Source organism: Eremothecium gossypii, chromosome III (assembly GCF_000091025.4).
Source record: "Eremothecium gossypii ATCC 10895 chromosome III, complete sequence".
Lineage (NCBI taxonomy): Eukaryota > Fungi > Ascomycota > Saccharomycetes > Saccharomycetales > Saccharomycetaceae > Eremothecium > Eremothecium gossypii.
Genome location: NC_005784.3, coordinates 609,825 through 628,752, shown reverse-complemented (window position 1 = coordinate 628,752; position 18,928 = coordinate 609,825). Strand labels below are relative to the sequence as shown.

The 18,928-nt window shown below is 57.7% G+C and overlaps 10 protein-coding genes across 10 annotated transcripts; 3 read left to right on the top strand and 7 right to left on the bottom strand.

Annotated features, from left to right (window-relative positions):
* Nucleotides 1-277: 277 nt before the first annotated feature.
* SPC29 (Spc29p) lies at nucleotides 278-1,159 on the top strand (the record flags this gene model as incomplete). The annotated part of the gene is made up of 1 exon (NM_208912.1): nucleotides 278-1,159. The coding sequence occupies one exon, from the start codon at nucleotides 278-280 to the stop codon at nucleotides 1,157-1,159; it is 882 nt and encodes a 293-aa protein (NP_983559.1).
* Nucleotides 1,160-1,388: 229 nt separating this feature from the next.
* Nucleotides 1,389-2,267, bottom strand: RNY1 (ribonuclease T2; the record flags this gene model as incomplete). Its single annotated transcript, NM_208911.1, has 1 exon — nucleotides 1,389-2,267. The coding sequence occupies one exon, from the start codon at nucleotides 2,265-2,267 to the stop codon at nucleotides 1,389-1,391; it is 879 nt and encodes a 292-aa protein (NP_983558.1).
* A 335-nt stretch (nucleotides 2,268-2,602) lies between these two features.
* On the bottom strand, nucleotides 2,603-5,197 carry AGOS_ACR155W (ACR155Wp; the record flags this gene model as incomplete). Its single annotated transcript, NM_208910.1, has 1 exon — nucleotides 2,603-5,197. The coding sequence occupies one exon, from the start codon at nucleotides 5,195-5,197 to the stop codon at nucleotides 2,603-2,605; it is 2,595 nt and encodes an 864-aa protein (NP_983557.1).
* A 207-nt stretch (nucleotides 5,198-5,404) lies between these two features.
* Nucleotides 5,405-6,760, bottom strand: VPS30 (beclin 1; the record flags this gene model as incomplete). The annotated part of the gene is made up of 1 exon (NM_208909.1): nucleotides 5,405-6,760. The coding sequence occupies one exon, from the start codon at nucleotides 6,758-6,760 to the stop codon at nucleotides 5,405-5,407; it is 1,356 nt and encodes a 451-aa protein (NP_983556.1).
* Nucleotides 6,761-6,887: 127 nt separating this feature from the next.
* Nucleotides 6,888-7,829, top strand: MRP1 (mitochondrial 37S ribosomal protein mS43; the record flags this gene model as incomplete). Its single annotated transcript, NM_208908.1, has 1 exon — nucleotides 6,888-7,829. One exon carries the CDS (start codon nucleotides 6,888-6,890, stop codon nucleotides 7,827-7,829), a length of 942 nt encoding a protein of 313 aa, NP_983555.1.
* A 261-nt stretch (nucleotides 7,830-8,090) lies between these two features.
* Nucleotides 8,091-9,625, bottom strand: PAL2 (Pal2p; the record flags this gene model as incomplete). Its single annotated transcript, NM_208907.1, has 2 exons — nucleotides 8,091-9,174; nucleotides 9,351-9,625. 2 exons carry the CDS (start codon nucleotides 9,623-9,625, stop codon nucleotides 8,091-8,093), a joined length of 1,359 nt encoding a protein of 452 aa, NP_983554.1.
* A 132-nt stretch (nucleotides 9,626-9,757) lies between these two features.
* SFB3 (Sfb3p) lies at nucleotides 9,758-12,409 on the bottom strand (the record flags this gene model as incomplete). Its single annotated transcript, NM_208906.2, has 1 exon — nucleotides 9,758-12,409. The coding sequence occupies one exon, from the start codon at nucleotides 12,407-12,409 to the stop codon at nucleotides 9,758-9,760; it is 2,652 nt and encodes an 883-aa protein (NP_983553.2).
* A 276-nt stretch (nucleotides 12,410-12,685) lies between these two features.
* Nucleotides 12,686-14,347, bottom strand: YPS7 (putative aspartic endopeptidase; the record flags this gene model as incomplete). Its single annotated transcript, NM_208905.1, has 1 exon — nucleotides 12,686-14,347. One exon carries the CDS (start codon nucleotides 14,345-14,347, stop codon nucleotides 12,686-12,688), a length of 1,662 nt encoding a protein of 553 aa, NP_983552.1.
* A 1,117-nt stretch (nucleotides 14,348-15,464) lies between these two features.
* Nucleotides 15,465-16,832, top strand: MGL2 (putative carboxylic ester hydrolase; the record flags this gene model as incomplete). Its single annotated transcript, NM_208904.1, has 1 exon — nucleotides 15,465-16,832. One exon carries the CDS (start codon nucleotides 15,465-15,467, stop codon nucleotides 16,830-16,832), a length of 1,368 nt encoding a protein of 455 aa, NP_983551.1.
* A 220-nt stretch (nucleotides 16,833-17,052) lies between these two features.
* Nucleotides 17,053-18,882, bottom strand: AIM44 (Aim44p; the record flags this gene model as incomplete). The annotated part of the gene is made up of 1 exon (NM_208903.1): nucleotides 17,053-18,882. One exon carries the CDS (start codon nucleotides 18,880-18,882, stop codon nucleotides 17,053-17,055), a length of 1,830 nt encoding a protein of 609 aa, NP_983550.1.
* Nucleotides 18,883-18,928: the final 46 nt, after the last annotated feature.

Sequence of the window (18,928 nt, the reverse complement as noted above, 5' to 3'; positions counted from 1 at the left end):
CGTGCCTGGTGCGCGCGGCAGCTGCGTTGTAGCCTGGAGGCGGTCGTTGCGGCCAGGCCTTTGTCACGTGTCACAGCCACTAATAATAGCCAGCGCGGCGGTCACGTGATGCCAAATCCGTGCACCGCAGGAGCTGCGGAACAAGTCGGACCGGCTGGTGCCAACATTCGCACCGGGACGGGCTATATATAATGCGTGCGGCTGGTAGTGTTGCAACGGCTGGAATGCGGGCGGTCCAGACAGTAGCCGCTTGCGGTCACGTGATTGCCACGTGAGTATGCACGTGATCAGAACCGTTTATAATGACGATCGCGAAAGTCGTGGTCACGTGAGCAAGCCGTTGAGATTTGTTACAAAAGCTGCCCCGGAGCACCAGATCAAAGGCTGCTACTCGCCACAAGCGCGAGCGCTTGGCAGGCAAGGAGGGTTTCAGGAGCAGATGAACGTGTCGTCTTTTCTTAACCGACCGGACACGGATGATACGTTGCAGAACATCAGGAAGGAATACCTCAACACGAAACGGAATTTGCATGACTTACTCAGCAGCAGCCCAACGCGACTCCAGCAGGGCGCCAGGGGGGCCGGCGAGATGAGCGGGAATGCGCCGCCGCTGCACTACGTTGGCGGGCAGGCAGAGCCGCCGCAGCAGGGCGAGCAGGACGACAGGCTACGACAGCAGCTTCGCGACTACATGTCGAACAAAAGCCGCAGCATGCCGCCGCCGGCGAAGTACCCTGCGCCCGGGCCAGGGCCGGCGGACGGAGGCGTGCAGCGGCAGCTCGACAGCCAGAAGATGATGATAGAGTCGCTCAAGCGCGAGCTAGACACGCAGCGCACGATCAACAGCATGCTTTTTGAGCGCTTGGACCGCCTGGAGGAGGAGGTCCGCTACGTACGCCACAGCAACCGCGCGCCGGCCAATGGCGCACCGTTCCGCTCAGTAAGCAGCGCACCAAGCTCGTCGCACACCAACGGTCATGTAGGCAGCTACGCGTCTGCCGACGACACGAAAGTTCTGCTCGGCTGGGATCAGCCCACACTTGCGCACGGGGGCAAGCACGCCCAGCCCCCCCAGCAGCATACCCGCACGTTCTCTAATCTCGATGATAGCACCGCGCGTCTAATACAGATGTCTGCCGGTGGCAAACAAAAGTGGTAGCACACCGATCGGCGTCGCCCAGAGAGATGCCCAATGCATACCTTGCATGCTTATATACGCGATTATCTTCAGTTCTACAGCAGGAGGACCCGCCCCGCAGCCGGACCTCCGTGCAGATCCCGCTACAGGAGCCCCGACGTCATGGCGGCTTACAGTACCAGTACTAGTATACATCATAAAATTCGTATGTATTAAATAGTAATCAGGCATAATTGCACCACGGAGATACCTAGCACCCACTTTTCGGTATCCAATAAATCTTACCGCGGCACGAAGAACTCTGCGTAGGGTCGACGGGCTGGAAGTTTTCGGACAAGATACCGCCCCTCAGTAGATAGTAGTAGGTGACACCGGTCAGCCGATTACCAGTGCACTGCATTTGTACCTCTCTGCCGAAGTCATCGGCTAGGGCGTTTTGCATGCGGACAGCATCGTACGGAGCGTCGCATCTGGGCTTTATGCCCTGTCGAGAGAGTGCGTGGTAAGCGTCAATTTTCAAGTGCAAGTTCATCGCGATTCGGAAGTAGTCGTAGATAGCTTGATCTTCGGCCGACGCCACGGAGCCCCACCGCTGATAACATTCCGGACGCAGTGTATTCAGACAAAGGCCATGCTTGTTGTACTCGTGCACCCAAAGGTTTTCGTCGCCGCGGTCTCCCTTCCAGTACATACTCATCTGCCTCAGCAGAGCCTTTCCCGTAATGGGCAGGCCCCCGCGGTTTAATGAGTCCTTGCTTAATATGTCGACGACAGACCGTATTGAAGAGCCTCTCCGACAGAACTGGTCCCAGCTCCCGTCACATCTGTCGTTCCACAGGCCATGGATGGTAAAAGAATCATCAGGGCCAAAGTCGCGATACGAGCGCTTCCTATAAGGTGCATTCCAGAATTGCGAATGAAGGATAAGACCTCCGGGATACTCGAAGCAACATGTGTCAGCGATAGCGGTCTCATTCCGACATGTCGAAGGAATCGTTGACGAGCAGGATGGGAAGTTGTACATCATCGGCATGGGGAACTTGGTGATAAATTCTTGAAACGCATGTGAGAGAAGGCACCGCGATAGGAGCAAGTATAGGAACAACATCGCGCTAGCTGTCTTAGCCATTTGAATCAGAAGGCTCAATTGAAACCATACCTCGTTATTTATACACGAACAGCAGTAGCGAATGAATGCTGATTCTATGATTGGTGGCGAATCTTGATAATGCGACAGTCACGCAATGTTATCGCGTTTTGGGCCGCAGCTGCAGGCGAGTTGGTAGTGCAGATCCACATTTCAGCACGTTCTGGGTCACTATATTACAGGCGATAGTGGCATGGTTGGAATGCGGGATAGAGGCTAAACTGATGACAGAGTTTAATGTGGTGATAGTGCCAGGTAAATTACAAACCTAACCTCTATCCTACTATTTACAGGTGGAACAATGCTCAGGGGTGGATTCAACCAGAGCAGCTATCGCAGGATTCACGATTCTCCGTTGAACACGCGATAGGCGTAGAGTCGTATATACCAAAGGCATTGTTCGCATCGCTGTCGTCGGAGGGATCCATGCTGCTTACTGCGGTCTCGATGCGGGCCGGACTTACGCGGGAACCAGCTTCTTCCGATGGATAGCGAGCATGTCTTGGGGATTGGGCCACAGCAGCACCTTCGCGGAGCTTCACGGGGCCTGATAGAGTATTCTCGTCTGTAAGGGTGAATTGGATGGCATTGGCGGCCGCCTGGGTACGCAGGTAGTACATGCCTGTCTTGAGGCCCTTCTTCCACGCGTAGAAGTGCATGCTAGTCAACTTGCCCATCGTGGGCTCTTTCAGAAACAAATTCAGCGACTGCGATTGGTCCACAAAGGGGGCTCTGTCTGCCGACAGATCGATAAGCTTCCGTTGGGGCAGCTCCCACACGGTCTTGTAAAGATCCTTCAGATCCGGAGGTATACCATCAATCCCTTGAATGGAGCCTCCGTCTTTGATTATCCGGTTCTTCAGCTCTTCAGACCAAATCCCTAGGTCACAAAAGTCTTGCACCATGTACTTGTTGACCAGCGTGTATTCGCCACTTAGTACCCTTCTGGTATATATCATCGAAGTCATTGGCTCGAAGGACTCCGTGAAGCCCAGGATCTGTGAGGTGGAAGCAGTGGGCATGGGCCCGACCAAAAGGGAGTTTCTGAGACCGGGACCAGACTTGATCTTTTCCTTGAGCTCATCCCAGTCGTCATACAGAAACTGATAATTGTCCTTATTGCGACCCCAAAGGTCAAATTGCAGCTCCCCCTTACTTGCGGGAGAACCAACAAAGCTAGCATATACTCCGTACTCGGCAGCAAGCTCAATCGATGTTTCTACAGCTGCATGGTAGATAGTTTCGAATATCTCACGGTTCATCTGTGCGGCTTCCTCGCCATTGAATGGAAACCGCATCAACATGAACACATCTGCAAGCCCCTGGACACCTAACGCCAATGGTCTGTGTTTTTTATTGCTACGCTCGGCTTCAGGAACAGGGTAGTCACCGATGTCGATTGCCTTATCTAGATTTCTTGTCATTACCTTAACAACAGAATGCAGCCGCGCATAATCAAAAGTAATTGCATCTGACGTAACAGACACAAATGTTGGCAGGGCAACTGAAGCAAGATTGCACACAGCAACCTCGTCACGGGAGCTGTATTCAACAATTTCACAGCATAGGTTAGACGACTTAATGGTACCAAGGTTCTTCTGGTTTGACTTGCTATTACAAGCATCCTTGTAGAGCATGAAAGGCCCACCTGTTTCCGTTTGCGAGAGTAGTATTTCGCGCCAGAGCTCCTGAGCTTTTACACGTCTGTAAGGCTCAAGTTCCCTCTCGTAACGTACGTAGAGCTGCTCAAACGCCTCACCATAGCAGTCCGAAAGGCCTACTGCTTCATTTGGCGAAAACAAAGACCACTCACCATTGTTTTCGACTCTTTTCATAAAAAGATCTGGAATCCACAAGCCATAGAAGAGATCGCGAGCACGCATCTCCTCCTTACCATGATTGCGTCGTAGCCTCAAAAAATCAAAGACGTCGGCGTGCCACGGTTCCAGATATATGCAGAATGCTCCAGGGCGCTTATTTCCGCCCTGGTCTACGTACCGTGCTGTGCTGTTGAAGACGCTTAACATCGGCACAAGACCATTGGAAGTCCCATTAGTCCCGGAAATATATGAACCATTGGCTCTAATATCGGACACGTGAATTCCGATACCACCTGAGGCCTTAGATATCAGTGCTGCCTTATGCAGAGCGTTGTAAATGCCATCAATTGAATCTTCATGGATCCCGAGAAGGAAGCAGGATGACAAGAACTGACTCGTCGTTCCTGCGTTAAATAACGTGGGCGACGCATGGATGAAGTACTTGTTAGCCATCAAACGATATGTCTCCAGCACACGGTCAATATCGCCCGAGGGCCCATGTAGCGCCAACGCCACCCGCATGAACATGTACTGCGGCGTTTCGTGTACTCTGCCCTGGTGTTTCAGCAGATAAGACTTGCACAGAGTCTTCCATCCAAAATAGGTAAACGTGAAGTCTAGCGTATCATCAATAGCTTGATCTATGATGTTTCTATGCTGGACAGCAAGGTCATAGAGCTCTCTCCGGACCGGACCCCGTGTGCATGGACTCATCGCCCTCTTACGCTTCGTGGCATGGCCCTCGGGGCTATCTCCAGACTCACACAGCACTGCCAGATTCCCAGTAAAGCCCAATCCCAACAAGCGTTTGTGTAGAACCTTGATCTCCACTCTGGCAGCAAGCAGCGAGAAATCAGGGTGTCTGGTGATCATGGATGCAAGGGTTTCTCCAATGTATGCCACCAGCTCGCTATCTCTTATATCGCCCCCTATTCCCGCAGCAATCCTCTTAACCGCTTTATCTATGTCTGCATCGTTTATCTTTAGACCGAACTGCAGCTTTCTTAACGACTCCAGGAGCTTACGCTCGTCGAAGGCTTCCGTCAAACCTGAATCATCCGATATTATAAATATTTTCTTTGGTTCCGCCATACTTCCTGTATGCACCTGGGCTGAGTATATTGGAGACGGCAGGCGCCCTTCTTGTCAGTCGTTATGGCTAATAATATCTATTATGGGCTCTCCCCGATGGCGATTGGATCTAACTTTTGGGCGGCGCTACAAATGCCTGATGTAAAAATTTCATTACTATTCCTGAAACGGATTATTAGTTGCTTTTCGTCAGTTAAAAACCACCAGTCAGGTCACCTGAGACGAAAAAGCTAGTAGCCACTTCGCATTCGTTAGCAGAAACTTGCACGAAGTGGTCCATTCCAACGTCGGGTCACTGCCAAGTAGCTTTATGGGGATGCCGTTTATCTTGTCCTTTTGCATGGAGTACGGCAGCTCCATGCCGCCGTCGTTGTGGTCCCTCGAGAGGGTCGAAATCCTCTTGGCAATCTGGTCCACAATCGCAATGATGGCCTCCAGTGCCTTGTCCAGCGAAGTCTCCTTGTGGAACAGCTTCCCGATCTTGAAGTCGTCATTGCTGTAAGCGTTGTAAACATTCCACCTCTGTGTGTGGGGATCGAAGCGCTCGACCTTCGAGTAGGAGCCCAGCGGCTTGAGCCGGTAGCCGTCCAGCTCGTAGTGGATTTTGGCTGCAATGGTGGCCAGCAGCAGAATGAGCTGGCCCATGGCCGCGTTGATTTCCTGCCAGGGCACGCGGACCTGGCTGAAGCCACCAAGCCGCAGGTCGTTGATGGTCCCGAACGGCCCGCTGTGGGAGATGCGGAACGTCTCGTTGAAAATGTTGGTCTTGCGCAGCTTGTCCAGGTTGTTGAGGGTCAGCTCGTACTGGTTCTTGAGCGACTGCATGTCTTTCATGAACGCAATGTGCTCCAGGTCTTTGAGGTTCTGCTTGAGGACGGCCCGCGTCTCCTGCTGTTCCTTCTCCCGCAGCTGCTGCTCCAGCGACTCGATCTCCTTGTCCAGCTTGTCGTTCTCGTGCTCCAGGGCCACCAGCTTCGTGACGAGCTCGTCCTTCTGCGCCAGCAGGTCCGCCTCCGCCGATGCGGGTTTGGGCTCCTGCGCGCTCTCCTTCTCGTGCTGCTTCTGCAACCGGTCCATGAACTCGAAGTACGCGTCCCGCTTGCGGATCGCGTCCGCGTACTCGGCCTTCAGACGCTGCATCATCAGCTCGCAGCACACATGGCAAACCGGGTAGTCGATGTTCCCCTTGGACGACAGGATGTTGAAGATGTTCGTCAGCACCTGGATGTTCGACGACAGCGTCTTGGAGCTGTCGTCCTCCTCCTCCTCCCCGCTCTCCTCCTCTATCGCGTGTTTGGACCGGTTGAGCCCGTCCTCGTTGACCTGTAGGAACACGTACGACTCCGCCGCGCCCGGGGCCGCCGCCACCGTCAATTCGTGCGGCCGCCGCACCTGGTGCAGCCGCGAGAGCCGCTCCGGGGGGATCTTGAACGTGCTGGGGTTCGTAGGCTCCCCGCCCGAATTGACAATCATGTCGCGCTGTGCTATGGAAAGGTCCATCAGCGACAGGTCCATGTCGATCGGACACTGGCAATTCTGGCATTTGAACGACGGCGTGCTCATCACACTTGCTGGCTAGCACCTTGGGTCTCACGCTGCAGCTACGCGTGGCTAGAGGTAAGCTTATGCCGAGCTGGTGATAGTCCGTGGCAAATTCATGGTTACCCGGCCTTAGGAAAGGCGCTGGAGAATGAAAATTTTGACCTTTGGTGAAGCTCTGGAGCTCCAAGAAGAGATCAGCAGAGACGCAGCAGGCCGTTTAAATATGCTTGGGCGCCAGATTCTGAGCCGTGGGTTTGCGCGGACATACATTGCACCCAGCCTGGACCATCTGTCGCGCGGAAAAGGCGTTCCAGGGCTGTTTTCGAGCGATGGGCTACAGGGCGCGTGGTTTGACCGCGCAGAGCACTACGCGCAGATGCTAACTGCAGTCGCTCGCAGCGGCGAACAGCGGCCTGTGGCCACGCTGGTGCAGGAACTCGCAACGCAGGGCGGGCGGCGACGCGAGCACATGTATGCGACGCTGCTCCATAATCTGCGGTTTGCGTTCTCCACACTGCAGGGCTGCGCGCAGCCTGCGCCTACCGCCGCTCCGGCGGCCGCGCTTCTGCAGACGCCGTCGCTGGAGCTGCAGGGCCCCAACGAGCCGCTCGAGGCGGGGTGCACGCGGCTGCATGCGGCGCTGACACAGTCGTTCGGATCGATCGCCGAGTTCCGCACGCTGCTGCTGAACTCGAGTCTTGCGCAGTCAGGCGACGGGTTCACATGGCTCGTTGCGCGGTGTGCTGGCGACACCGGCGACGCGCTGGCGTACGACAAGCTCTTTGTGTTTAACACGTACAACGCCGGTTCGCCGCACGCCGTGAGCCGCGTCGAGCACTTCAAACGAGTGGTGAAGACCGAGACGGAGCCAAAGCCGATGGATGGCACGAAGGAGGCCGTGCAGAACCTGCAGTACAAGGCCACCACGCGGTATTATCCGCTTCTAGCGATTGACGCCTCTCCGAAATCGTGGTTGCACGACTACGGGGTTTTCGGCAAAGCCGCATATCTCGATCGCGTATGGGAGTCGACCAACTGGACTGCTGTCGAATCGAGACTTCCACAGCAGCGCAGCGAGACTTTCATCTGAGTGGGCCTGTATTTAGTAGTTCCTGTATATATGCTAAAAATGGACAACCCGACGGCGATGCTTCGCCGGAACTTGACCGTATAAACCATGTCTTGTCATTCAGTTTCTCAGCACTAACGGCCCGAAGGCAACGGGTTCCTACGACGAGCGTTGCCGCTGCCGCCCGAATCGTAGTTGTTGGCTGCTGCTGATTTACATATGGGGTACATATTTTTACTTGATCGGGCGAGCAGGACTAGAGATGAGCAGCAATGACAGTGATTATCTCCTGGTTACCTTCAAACTCTTCACTCTCCTCAAGAACTTGTTACCTGATGACTCCTTCTTATTGTCTGTGTCACGCGCGCCCGTGTAGGCGTCTTCGTCGTCCTCCTTCTCGTCCTCAAGATAGCCAGAGTGGGTCTTAGTCAGCTTCAGGTTGCCGTTCCTGGGGTCGGGGCCAATCGCCGACGCGGACGGAGGGCTTTTCGCCAGCCTGTGGCTCAGAGACTTCTTCCTGCCCACCGTGCTCTGCTTCATCGCCTCTATAGCGACAGGGGCCGCCGGCGCGCCGTCGAGGAACGTCGTGGAGCCAAGCCCCTGTGTCACGGGCCCATGCACAAGGTCCGCGGTTACCTTGGCGTCGAACTGCGTCACCTCCGAATGGTTCTTGATAGCGTTCACCGTCGACGACGAGCGCTCGCCGACGTCGCGGCGCGAATACAGGTACGAGTCGTCGTCCTCGTCGATGCCGAACACCTCGTTCATCGCAGACTTGTGTGCGGTGGCCCCCGACAACGTCGAGTTCGGCCCGTCCTTCGGGAACGCCAGCACCGGCGCCACCTTTTTGTTGAGGTTGCGGTGCGGCGTGCACGCGTCGAACGGCCCGTCGTGGTGGAACGCGCCCCCAAAGAGCCCCGTCACGTCGAGCTTGTCGATCGTGTCCACGTTCTTCGGAAGCGCCCCGGTCTTCTCGTCCTTCTTGCGCTCCTTCGTGCGCTCCTCGCGCTCCCGCGGCCGCTCCTTGCGCTCCCGCGTGCGCTCCTTGGCCCGCTCCTTGGTCCGCGGCCGCGCCTTGCCACTCTCCCGCGGCCGCTCCTCCCGCCGCGGCCGCTGCTCGTGGCGCGGCCGCTCCTTTTTCTCCTGCGGGTACGCCTCGCGCACCCGGCTCCCGGCCACCTCTTCGTATGCGGGGGGCAGGTCGTCCTCCGCCGCGTACCGCTGTCTCAATCGTTCCTTCTCCTCGGTCGCCCCGACCTCGTGTGTGCGCGCGCCGGGCGCCGGGCTCCCTGCCCGTTCGTCGTAGCCTTCCAGCTCGTCCAGAAATGGGTTGTTCGACGCCGGCCGTAGTGAAGGCGGACTCATACTGCTTGTGTTAGTACCGGCGTGCTCTGGCGTGGCGTGTAGACGGCAAACTGCTGCGCTTTTCAGCCCCATCCGCTAGGGCTGTTACTTTTTCGATGTAGCTCGCCTGTGGGGGGAGCCTGAAAGATTTCGTACGCCAGCGTTGCGTCCCCGTTTCGACAAAAGAAAGTGACATACCTGTAGCGCGCCGCGGCGTCCGGCGCTGCGCCCTCCTCCTCGGCGATGCTCTCGGCAAACGACAGTTGCGAACCCGTACGTTGCGTACTAGTGTAAGGAAACCCGACCCCTTTCTGGGTGACCCATGCGTGAAAATCCTGGTCAGGTGCCAGGCGCCCACCCAGTTCGGATGTGGATGCGCGGAATGGATTGTTCAGAGACATGCGTCGCAAGCTCCCGGATGCGTCGGCCGCAGGGCTGCTGGCCCGGTGGATTGGTGGGGGGCGTGCTTGCATGCTGGCCCGGCCGCGTTTGGTGGTGATGGGAGGAAGGGAGAGCGATTCGGCTGATCTGTCGCTTTGATCACGGGGCGTCGAAAAGTTTTCGCTAGCAGCAGTCACTGTGCACGTTGGTATATAGTTATGTAGTCAGAACTGGATGTAGCGCTGGGCAAGGCTGTCGTGGTCGCGGGCGGCGGCGGGCCGCAGGTAGCGGTCGTGACGCAGATTGTCCTGGATAGCGCGGTGCAGAACGACGAGGTGGGCGTCGTAGCTGTCGAGGCCGTCGACAGAGGCGTCCTCTGTGACGAGGGCGGAGAGGGTGCGGGCGTAGAGTGGGTCGGAGTGGGGGCGCAGCAGCTGGACGGGCAGCGCGCGGCGGCCGGCGAGCGCGGCCCAGTAGTCGAGCACGCTGCGGACCCTGGCGGAGATGTCTGTGTCGAGGCCGGGTAACCGGGCACTGGGCAGCAGCTGCGGCGGTGCGTCTGCGGCGAGCAGGTCGCGCAGCAGCTGCGGGTGGGTGTGGTCGTTGAGCCAGAGGTAGACGGTGTCGCCCTGGAAGATGAGGTAGCAGCCGCCGTCGGCGAGGGCGCCGTGGGCGGCGCGGACGGCGAGGTCGTCGGCGGACGGGAACTGCAGCAGCAGGTTGTGGGCGTCGTAGAAGGTGTAGTCGTCGTCGGACAGCGGGACGTGGAGGGGGAGGATCTGCGGGTAGAGGCGGTATGCGAGGCGGCGCAGGTCGTAGGTCGCGAAGCGCAGGTAATCGACGGCGCGGTCGTTGGCGCGGGCGGAGCCGGTCGCGCGCAGCAGTGGCGACTTCTGGAAGGCGAGCAGGTACGCGGGCAGCGACTTGAGTGCGTCGGGCAGGATGAGCTGCGAGGCATGGGAGGGGTCGACGAGTGCGCGGTACTGCGTGAGGATGGCGGCGAGGCGGGTGTCGAGGGACTTGCGGACGCCGAGGAAGTTGGCGTCGCCCAGGGCGGTGAGTGTGTCCTGGACGAGCAGCGCGGTGACGACGTCTTGGTTGAGGAACTTGAATATCTCGTGGATGTTGTCGCTGACGGCGGCGGAGGTGTTGCTGGTGCGCACTCTGCGCACGCCGTCGAGGTCTGTGTAGAGCAGCGAGGCCTGGAAGTAGACGTCGGTGCCTGCCTGCAGCGGGCTGTCGTACTGCAGCGCGAGCGTGAAGCTCTGGTCTGCGGTGACGACGGGGATGACGGGGTCGCGGTCGGAGTGGCCGCACGCGGTCGAGTAGTAGCGACTGACGGACAGCCCCGAGGAGCAGCGCACCTTGAGCTGCGCCTGGTAGCCGACGGTGCTGCTGACGGCGTGCAGCATGTCGTTGACCAGCGGGAACTCGTCGCGGTCGAGCTGGAAGTTCGAGTAGTGGCGGAACGTCCCGGAGGTGGCCAGCACGGGGTGGCCGAGCGTGGCAAAGTCCATGAAGGCGCTGCCTGTGCAGAAGAGGTCCAGGCCGACGTACGCCTTCAGCATCCTGTCCGCCAGCGCGGTGTAGAAGCTGTTGTCGCACTTCAGGCTCTTCTTGAGGCCGTCGTCGCGCCGCAGCGTCAGATTGCCGTTGCCCACGGTGGGCAGCGTGTTCAGAGTCGCAATGATCTTGCCGCCATTACCATTGGTGGCAGTGTCCAGCGCCAGCAGCGCGGCCTCGAGCGCCGACCCGAAGCACGCCTCGGCGCCGTGCGAGAGCTTGTCGTCCTGGATAAACGACTCGAGCTTGACCAACGTGTCCTGTATGACATGCATTGCCTCCGCAGGCCTCACGAAGAGGCCGCTGTACAGCGGCAGGAAGACTTCTCTGAGCTCGGACACAATCAGCTCCTGTGCCTGGCTCGACTCCGGGCGCAGGTTGAAGAAACGCAGCCACTTGTCATATGCTATGATGGCCACCTTACAATTCGGCTGCTGCTCGCAGATGTAGTTGATCGCGGTGCGGACACCCTCGATGGCCGCCAGCGAGCTCTTGTTCTCGTTCGCCCACGTCGAGATGTCCACTAGGAACACATAATGAAGCGGCACCGCGGCGCGTCCCTTGTGCACGTTGTACAGCTCCGGTGCCAGAAACTCCACCGTGCCGTGTGTCAGCTCCGCCTTGGAAGCCAAGTCCATGCGCTCGCCGCTCGGACCCAGCGGCGAGTACTCCTCGGGGGGGAGCTGCGTCCGTACCTGGCACATGTTGCAGATGAAGTGCGAGTCCGACGTGAACCGGAAGCGCGGGTTCGCATACACCCGGCACCGTCTGCAGCGCAGCGGGCCCTCGCCTGCGCGCGCGTCCACCGCCGGCACCGCCGTGTCCGACGGTACCACCGGCGCGAACGGCTGCACGTTCAGACCCAGCGGCAGCGCCGTCACCGCCCGCAGCTGCTCGGTCTTGGGTATGTTGTACGCCGAAAGCGCGAGCACGCGCGGGTCGCACGCCCCCGCCACCCCGCAGTAGAACTGCGTCGTGGAAAACGGCGGCACCGCCTCCACGTCCGGCATGAACGTCCGCGTCAGGAACTGCTGCTGGTCCTCCAGCCGCTGTGTCGGCACCAGGTGCGTCGACCGCGCGGGCGGCGCCATCGCACTGCTGCCCCCGGCCCCTGCCCCCATCACCGGCGACCCGGCTCGCAGGGGCGCCGCCCCCTCCGCCTGCAGCGCCGACCGCGGCGCCTGCAGACCCCCGCCGCTGGCCATGGCCGGCGGCTCATTGAACGTGTGGAACGCCCGATGCGGCCGTTTGTGCTTCCTGTTTGCTCCTTGGTCCAAAGACAAGCTCGAAACGCTCTGCGCCAGACTATTCATTGTTTTGTAGAAGCTATCGACTGCGATACGAGACCTCGCTGCTTTCACGTCCGTGATCTTTCGGTTTCACTTGGAGGCTCTGCGATCTGCGTGCTGGCCATAAGGCCAGCCCACCAGTCATGTTATACGTGGTGTACGATTAGACTCGAGTAATAGTGAGATGTGATTATGTAGTTCAATTTATAATATTACACTATGCATGGTGCCAGGAGTCCCGTGGTATTGTGGCTCGTGGAAGCACGAGCCGGTACAGTCGTCTCGGAGGGTAGTTGTTCCCTATATTAGGAACCCTATCAGAAATAGGGAACACAATGCAGTAATGGAGAAAGTCGAGTAACCAACATCAAAGTAAGTACGGCCCGAAAATCTGGGGTGGTGTATGGCAGCGTTGGCGCTGCTGGGAGATGAATCCGATTTCTTCGTGGATGTGCTGCGCGATATCAAATCTGTACTTTTCGTCCTGAGCTCGCCGGAGCGCGGACCGAAAAAGCCGTTGGAGTGGATGGTGCCGGTGAAGCCGTCCAGCACGCTGGCGGAGATGTTCTTGGAGAACATGGACAGCGTCATGGAGGATGTGCAGGGCAGGGTGACGGGCGTGGCAAACGGAATGGAGCCGGAGCGGATGGCGGCGACCTCGCCCGTGGACCGCGGCAGGGAGGTGACGTTGCGGTCGACCGGGCGGACGGCGAGCGCCATGCCGACCGCGCCGGACTCGGTGTCGGCGGCGATGTACAGCTTGCGCAGGATCGGCATCCCGAGCATGGAGAAGCCCATGCCCGTGCTGGGCATGAGCTTCAGGTAGCAGGTCTCGTTGGTGTCCGGGGCCAGGATGGAGGTGCCCGCGCGGAGGTTGGTGGGCCCGATGAAGTCGCTCAGCGGCACCTCGACGACCAGCTCGCCGAAGTGGAAGCGGAACGAGGCCTCCTCCTTGAGCAGGCTGCACTCGACAATCAGCCGGTTGGAGGACTTGGTGAACACGGCGTTCGTCTGCCGCGCGATCTGCTGGACGATGCTCTTGGGCAGGAACGACGTCATGAAGCGCGAGTTGAGAAGAACCGGCTCCGCGAACGTGTCGTCGGTCAGGTTCAGCTGCCGGCCCTCGGTGCCCAGCAGCTGCACGCGCGTCAGCGGCACGATCGGATAGCCCCCGCGCGTGTGCTGGCCGCTCGCGATGTCCACGCTGGGCACCCCGTCGTACTGGTAGAAGTTGCCGTAGTACAGCCGGGGGTCCACCGCGCCCAGCATCAGCGTGCCGATGTCCTCTAACACCGTCGGCAGGTCCACCGCGGACGTGTTGTCGTTGCCGAACCACAGCGAGTACGACCGCGACGAGATCAGCCCTGCGTCGCGCATCTTGTCCAGGAAGAAGAACTCGCTGCCGCGCGCCGCGTCGCCCAGCGGGTCCGGGTTGTTCACGCGCCCCGACAGCCCCAGCCCCGCGTGTATGTCTGTCATCGTCGTCGCCTCCAGGAACCCCATCCGCTCCACCTTCACGCCCTCCCGCGGCGCCAGGTGCACGTTGCCGTCGCGCACCCGCACGTCGCTGCGGTTGAAGTTCACCTCCTCGTACCCCAGCAGCCCCGATATCTGAATCCCGTCCGCCATCGTCAGGTTGTACGTCTCCCCGTCCCCGGCATGATACGTCTCGCTCGCCTTGGGGAAGTACAGGTTGCCCGTCAGGCAGTTCCCCTTCTTGCGGTCGCACTCCGGGTACAGCCGCCCAGACACGAGCCACATGTACGGCTGCGTGATGTCGAGCCGCAGCCTCTCTCTCTGTCCCGGCGTCCCCACTCTCAGCTCCACCACGGGCAGCAGGCTCTCATCCCGCCCGATAGCCAGCGTTGGAAAATCTGTGGCTTGCGACTGCGCCGAAGAGGTCCCCAGCGCCGTCCCCAGCGCCAGCCCTAGCACCGCCGCAGCGGCCGTATTCGATAGCATGCTTATGTTTAGTCTGGCCGTGCTCCTGGAACCCGAGCTAGATGCTTGGTCTTAGCCTTATACCTGCTAATGGCGCTGTTCGTGGGCCACTGCAAGCTTTTTTTAGCTCAAAAAGTAACGGGCTGCTAAAAATGTAGGTGCAAGCTGCTGCGTGTACAATTTAAACCTTTGGCACGCCCGACTGTACGCCTCCACTCCGAACGAATAGGTGTCGCAAAGCAAGGCGGCGGCAGTAGATATGCACTATTTAGTAGCCAGCTCAGCGCGCTGTTGGCCCCGGAACAAGCGCATTCTACGTCGGAATTAGCTCCGTGGTGGTCGCTGCGTCTCCTTTCTTCTCCGAGCCCTACGTCCTTCTACTGTGAGCGGTCATCCGTGTCCTTACGTAGCGCCCCGCCGCTGCGCGCAGTGTATGACGTACCCGGATGTCGCGGCGAGGCTTTTCCGGTGCTTGGCGTGGCGCAAGCTACGTCAAGCGATGTGACGGCAATAGGTAGGGAAGCTCTCGGGGCCGCTGCAGCGAAGCTGCCGGCACGCTTGCCTGTTGGTCACGTGGAGGTCACGTGTGCACGTGGCTGTTTCCGTCACCGGGGCGGGAACCGGGGTTCGCAGCGATGAGCCGGGGTGGCTGCATGGCGGGGCGCCCCGGAGCGGGCTGCACGCGGCAGCTCGGTGGCAGCCATGCCGGGGACGCACGCGATTGGCGGCAGTGCAGCAGGCCATGCGGGCGCGCACGGCCGCGATCTGCATGCGAGGAAATACGATTTCCGCCCGTAGGCGGCGGCGTTTCGAAATGGCGGCAACGGCGGATGCGGCCGGCGTGGCGCCCGGGCCGCGGAATTTGCTTACCTGGAGGCACCCAGCGTGCGTAGGTGTGCCAGCACGAATTGATTGGGTTCTGATACCAGCATATAGCGCCGGCGCTGTGCGCGGGTGCGTGCACGTGCTCTGCCTCGGGGCCGGTCGGCGACGTCACCTGACCGGGATGTCCGAACGTTGGATCCGTCAGATAATAAGTACGGTCATTTAAATAGAGCAGATGTGCCGGGGAGCATTTGTACTATTGCCGCAATTTGTGGTTTCGGGTCGGCACCAAAGATTCTGAAGCAGAGAGGGTATGGGGGTGCTTGCGTGGTTGCCATTTTGCAATGAGGTGCGGCACACCGTGCCGGAGCAGCCGTTGAAGTTCCGGGACAAGGAGCAGCAGGGGTCCATGACCATGCTCGAGCTCATAGAGAAGTACGTGCCCGAGTTCCAGGACCGGGCGACACAGCTCTTCCACCCGGTGCTTCCGACGGGGCACCTGCAGACCATATTTGCCTCGCTGAGGAACTTTGAGACGGTGGATGTGGTGTACTACGAGCGGATGATGTTGAGCTACCACGACGGCGGCGTGGGCGCGTTGGACTTCGCGACGTCGGCGGCGAGTCTTGAGCACTTCCAGGACTTGCCGAACGAGGTGCCGCCGCACCAGCACCGGGCGTTGACCGACCGGTACCGCTACTTGACTGCCAAGGAGATCGACGAGCTCGCCTCGAACGACGCAAAGCCCATGCTCATTGTCATGCACGGCCTTACGGGCGGGTCTGACGAGGGCTATGTGCGCGCGATCGTGAACCGCGCGCGCGACGTCTACGGCTTCGAGGCCTGTGTGTTGAACAGTAGGGGCTGCGCACAAAGTTCGATCACGACGCCCTCTTTGTACAACGGCGCCTGGACGGACGACATCCGGCACTGCGTCAAGGTGCTACGCGGGATGTACCCACAACGGAAGTTCTACCTTGTCGGGGTTTCGCTCGGGGCGTCCATGGCCACCAACTACTTGGGCCAGGAGCAAAACAGCTCGGACATTGAGTGCGCCGCCGTCTTGGGCAATCCGTGGGATTTGACGAGTGGGGCCTACAACCTAAGCAAGGGCCTTCTATCGCGCTACGTGTACTCGCCAGCGCTCCGCAAGAACTGTGTTCAGGTTCTAAAGAGCAACATACGGCAGTTGAGACTGGATCCGTACATGAAGAAGCAGTACGATGAGAAACTAAACTCTTTGCAGACGATTGAGGACTTCGACAATGAGTTCACGGCCAAGATGTTCGGCTTCAACACCTCCTACGAATACTACAGACATGCCAGCAGCGTAAATCGGTTACCCCAGGTGAGAACTCCCTTGCTTGCGATCAACGCTTTGGATGACCCGATTGTCGGCTCAGAGGCCCTCCCACGTCGTGAAGTCGCCATAAATCCGTATGTCGTGCTTCTTGAAACGTCGAAGGGAGGTCACATAGGCTGGTTTGATTACAAGGGCAGTCGCTGGTACGTTGATCCGTTGTGCAGATTTTTCTACGCCTTCCACCGCGAAATAACCAAAAAGAACATGATTCCCGACCTTGATGGTGTCGTCTTACCTCACCCCCACAAATTCGAGAAAGACAGGCTCGTCAATCCACTTGTGAGAGAGTGGGATACGGGAAGGCAGGGTTCCTCTTAAAATGTACAGTCTTCTGTACTCGCATAGATGTGCCTTCCGGCACATTGAAGTAAAAACGGTATTAGAATTATATATATCTATTATAATTAAAAGTGATGTAATATAAAAAATAGCCTCTAGATTCATTAAGTGTATCCGTCTTTCTAGTCACTATTCGGCCATGCATATCATTTATCTTTGCCATCATAACAGGCTTCGTATTCCAAAAATCAAACCAAAATCAAATATAATTCAAACCGACCGGCATTGTGATAGACCTTCTTACCGTTGCCAAGGCTTCTGGAAGGGCTAACATGGTGGAGCTGCTCGTGTTTCTCTTTCTACTGCCCTCCTTTAACCGTGAAAGCTGGTCGCTACTTCTAAACCCATTCCCCAGGCCAGTTTCAGAATTGTTTTCTGGCATAATATCAGGATCGTATGTGGACGACGATTTGTCGGCTGGCTCATCGAGTGTCTTTCTTAATACGGCATACAAAATGTCTAATGAGTCATCCTTCAGAAGCGCCAACTCCTGTAGCTTTGCCAGTTGTAATCTCATCCTAATTCTCTCGGCAATCACCGTCCGCAAAAAATGGTTCCAAGCTGTCCTCGTGCATTCTATATCGGAATCAGACTCGATGGAATCATTTAATGGGCAGGAATTGCTGGCGTCATCAAAATGCGAAGATTGAATACTTGATGAATGACTGCTAATGCTTCCGGAAGATGAGCTGATCCTGCTAGCTTGTATCTCCCCAATTGTGCTCATTCTCTTCGAGGTGTCAATGACATAGTCGTCAGTTTTAGTGCTCGGTTCCTCTTCCTCTTCGTCCTCCTCTCGGATAGGAAGTTGCATTTTCTCTCCCGGAAACCTCGAAAGGGGTATGACCTTGTTGTTGACAACAATGGAAGGTTGTCTTACTATTGAATTCAGCGATGTTAATGCAGTTGACCTCACCATCTGTGAGGGTGCGGGGGCCAAAGAGCTGCCGGTACTCTTCAGTTCGGGTGCTTGTGACGAGGTGTCAGAGCCGTCGCGGTATACGTAGTTGGAGCTCAGCGTCGAGGCCGCACGCTTGATTGAAGACGGCGTGCGCCGGATCGAGGTTCTGCTCGGAGAAGCAGGTGTTGCGTCCTTCATGCCTGTGTTTGCTGTCAAGTGTCTCCGAGAAGGCGTTCGGCGCACGATCTCAGGCACAAGGGCTAGCCTTGACTGGGTGGAGAACGATCTTCTCACATTCGAAACATATCCATTCACACGCTTCAAATGCGAAGTGGTCGGTGAGCTGTTCTTCTTGTTCTTTGTCGACCTCCTCTGGAACTTGAACAGCCGCTTTCGAAGTGCAATCTTCCACTTCACCAACTTTTTGCCTGTCTTCACTGCATACTGCGAAAAGAATTGCAACAGGCCACCTTTGCAGCGGATGGCGTTGGACCTCTTCAATGTGGTGAGCTTTGTGGGCGTCGATCCCAGCGAGGACATCGAAGAGGGACTACTGTACCGCATGGACAAGCTTCGCTGCCGATTGATGAGCGAAGACCGAGATGAAATGACAGATGGCGGGACCGTCGGGAGCGTGATCTGGAAGGAAATGTTTTCTGCCGTCGGTATGGTGTCCAGGCTCATGGTAGTACCTGCATGATTCTGTCTTTCCGTGATCGGCTTCATGGTGGGCGTTAGCGACTTATAATAGTCGGTGCCGGTTGCTGGCGCAAGCAGCTGGCATGCAGTGTTGTCCGACAAATAGGAGTACCGGTTGGTGTTCTTATTCGTGGTGTTGTCAGAAATGTTTGCAAAGGAATAGAAACCATTTTCCATGGTGGTCGAGGGGACTTGCGAGTTCTGTGCGGGTGTCTCGGCGACATGACATTTCATTTCTTGTTCTGCGCCCGCTTCCGCAGGAAAATGCGGCCGCTGTGCCGCCATGTCCTCTTCCTGCTTGTGTCCGTTCTGTCCCATCTCCCCTAGGGGCTTGCCCTGAAGAGTTTCAAAGCTTTTGAACTTCAAGGAGGGCGACGCCGGGCCACGAAACGATATCGCTTTACTCCTCCTCAGCTTCCCGATAGGCATCTCGATGCAATTTATTAATATAGTTTCACCGTCGAACCCAAAATTG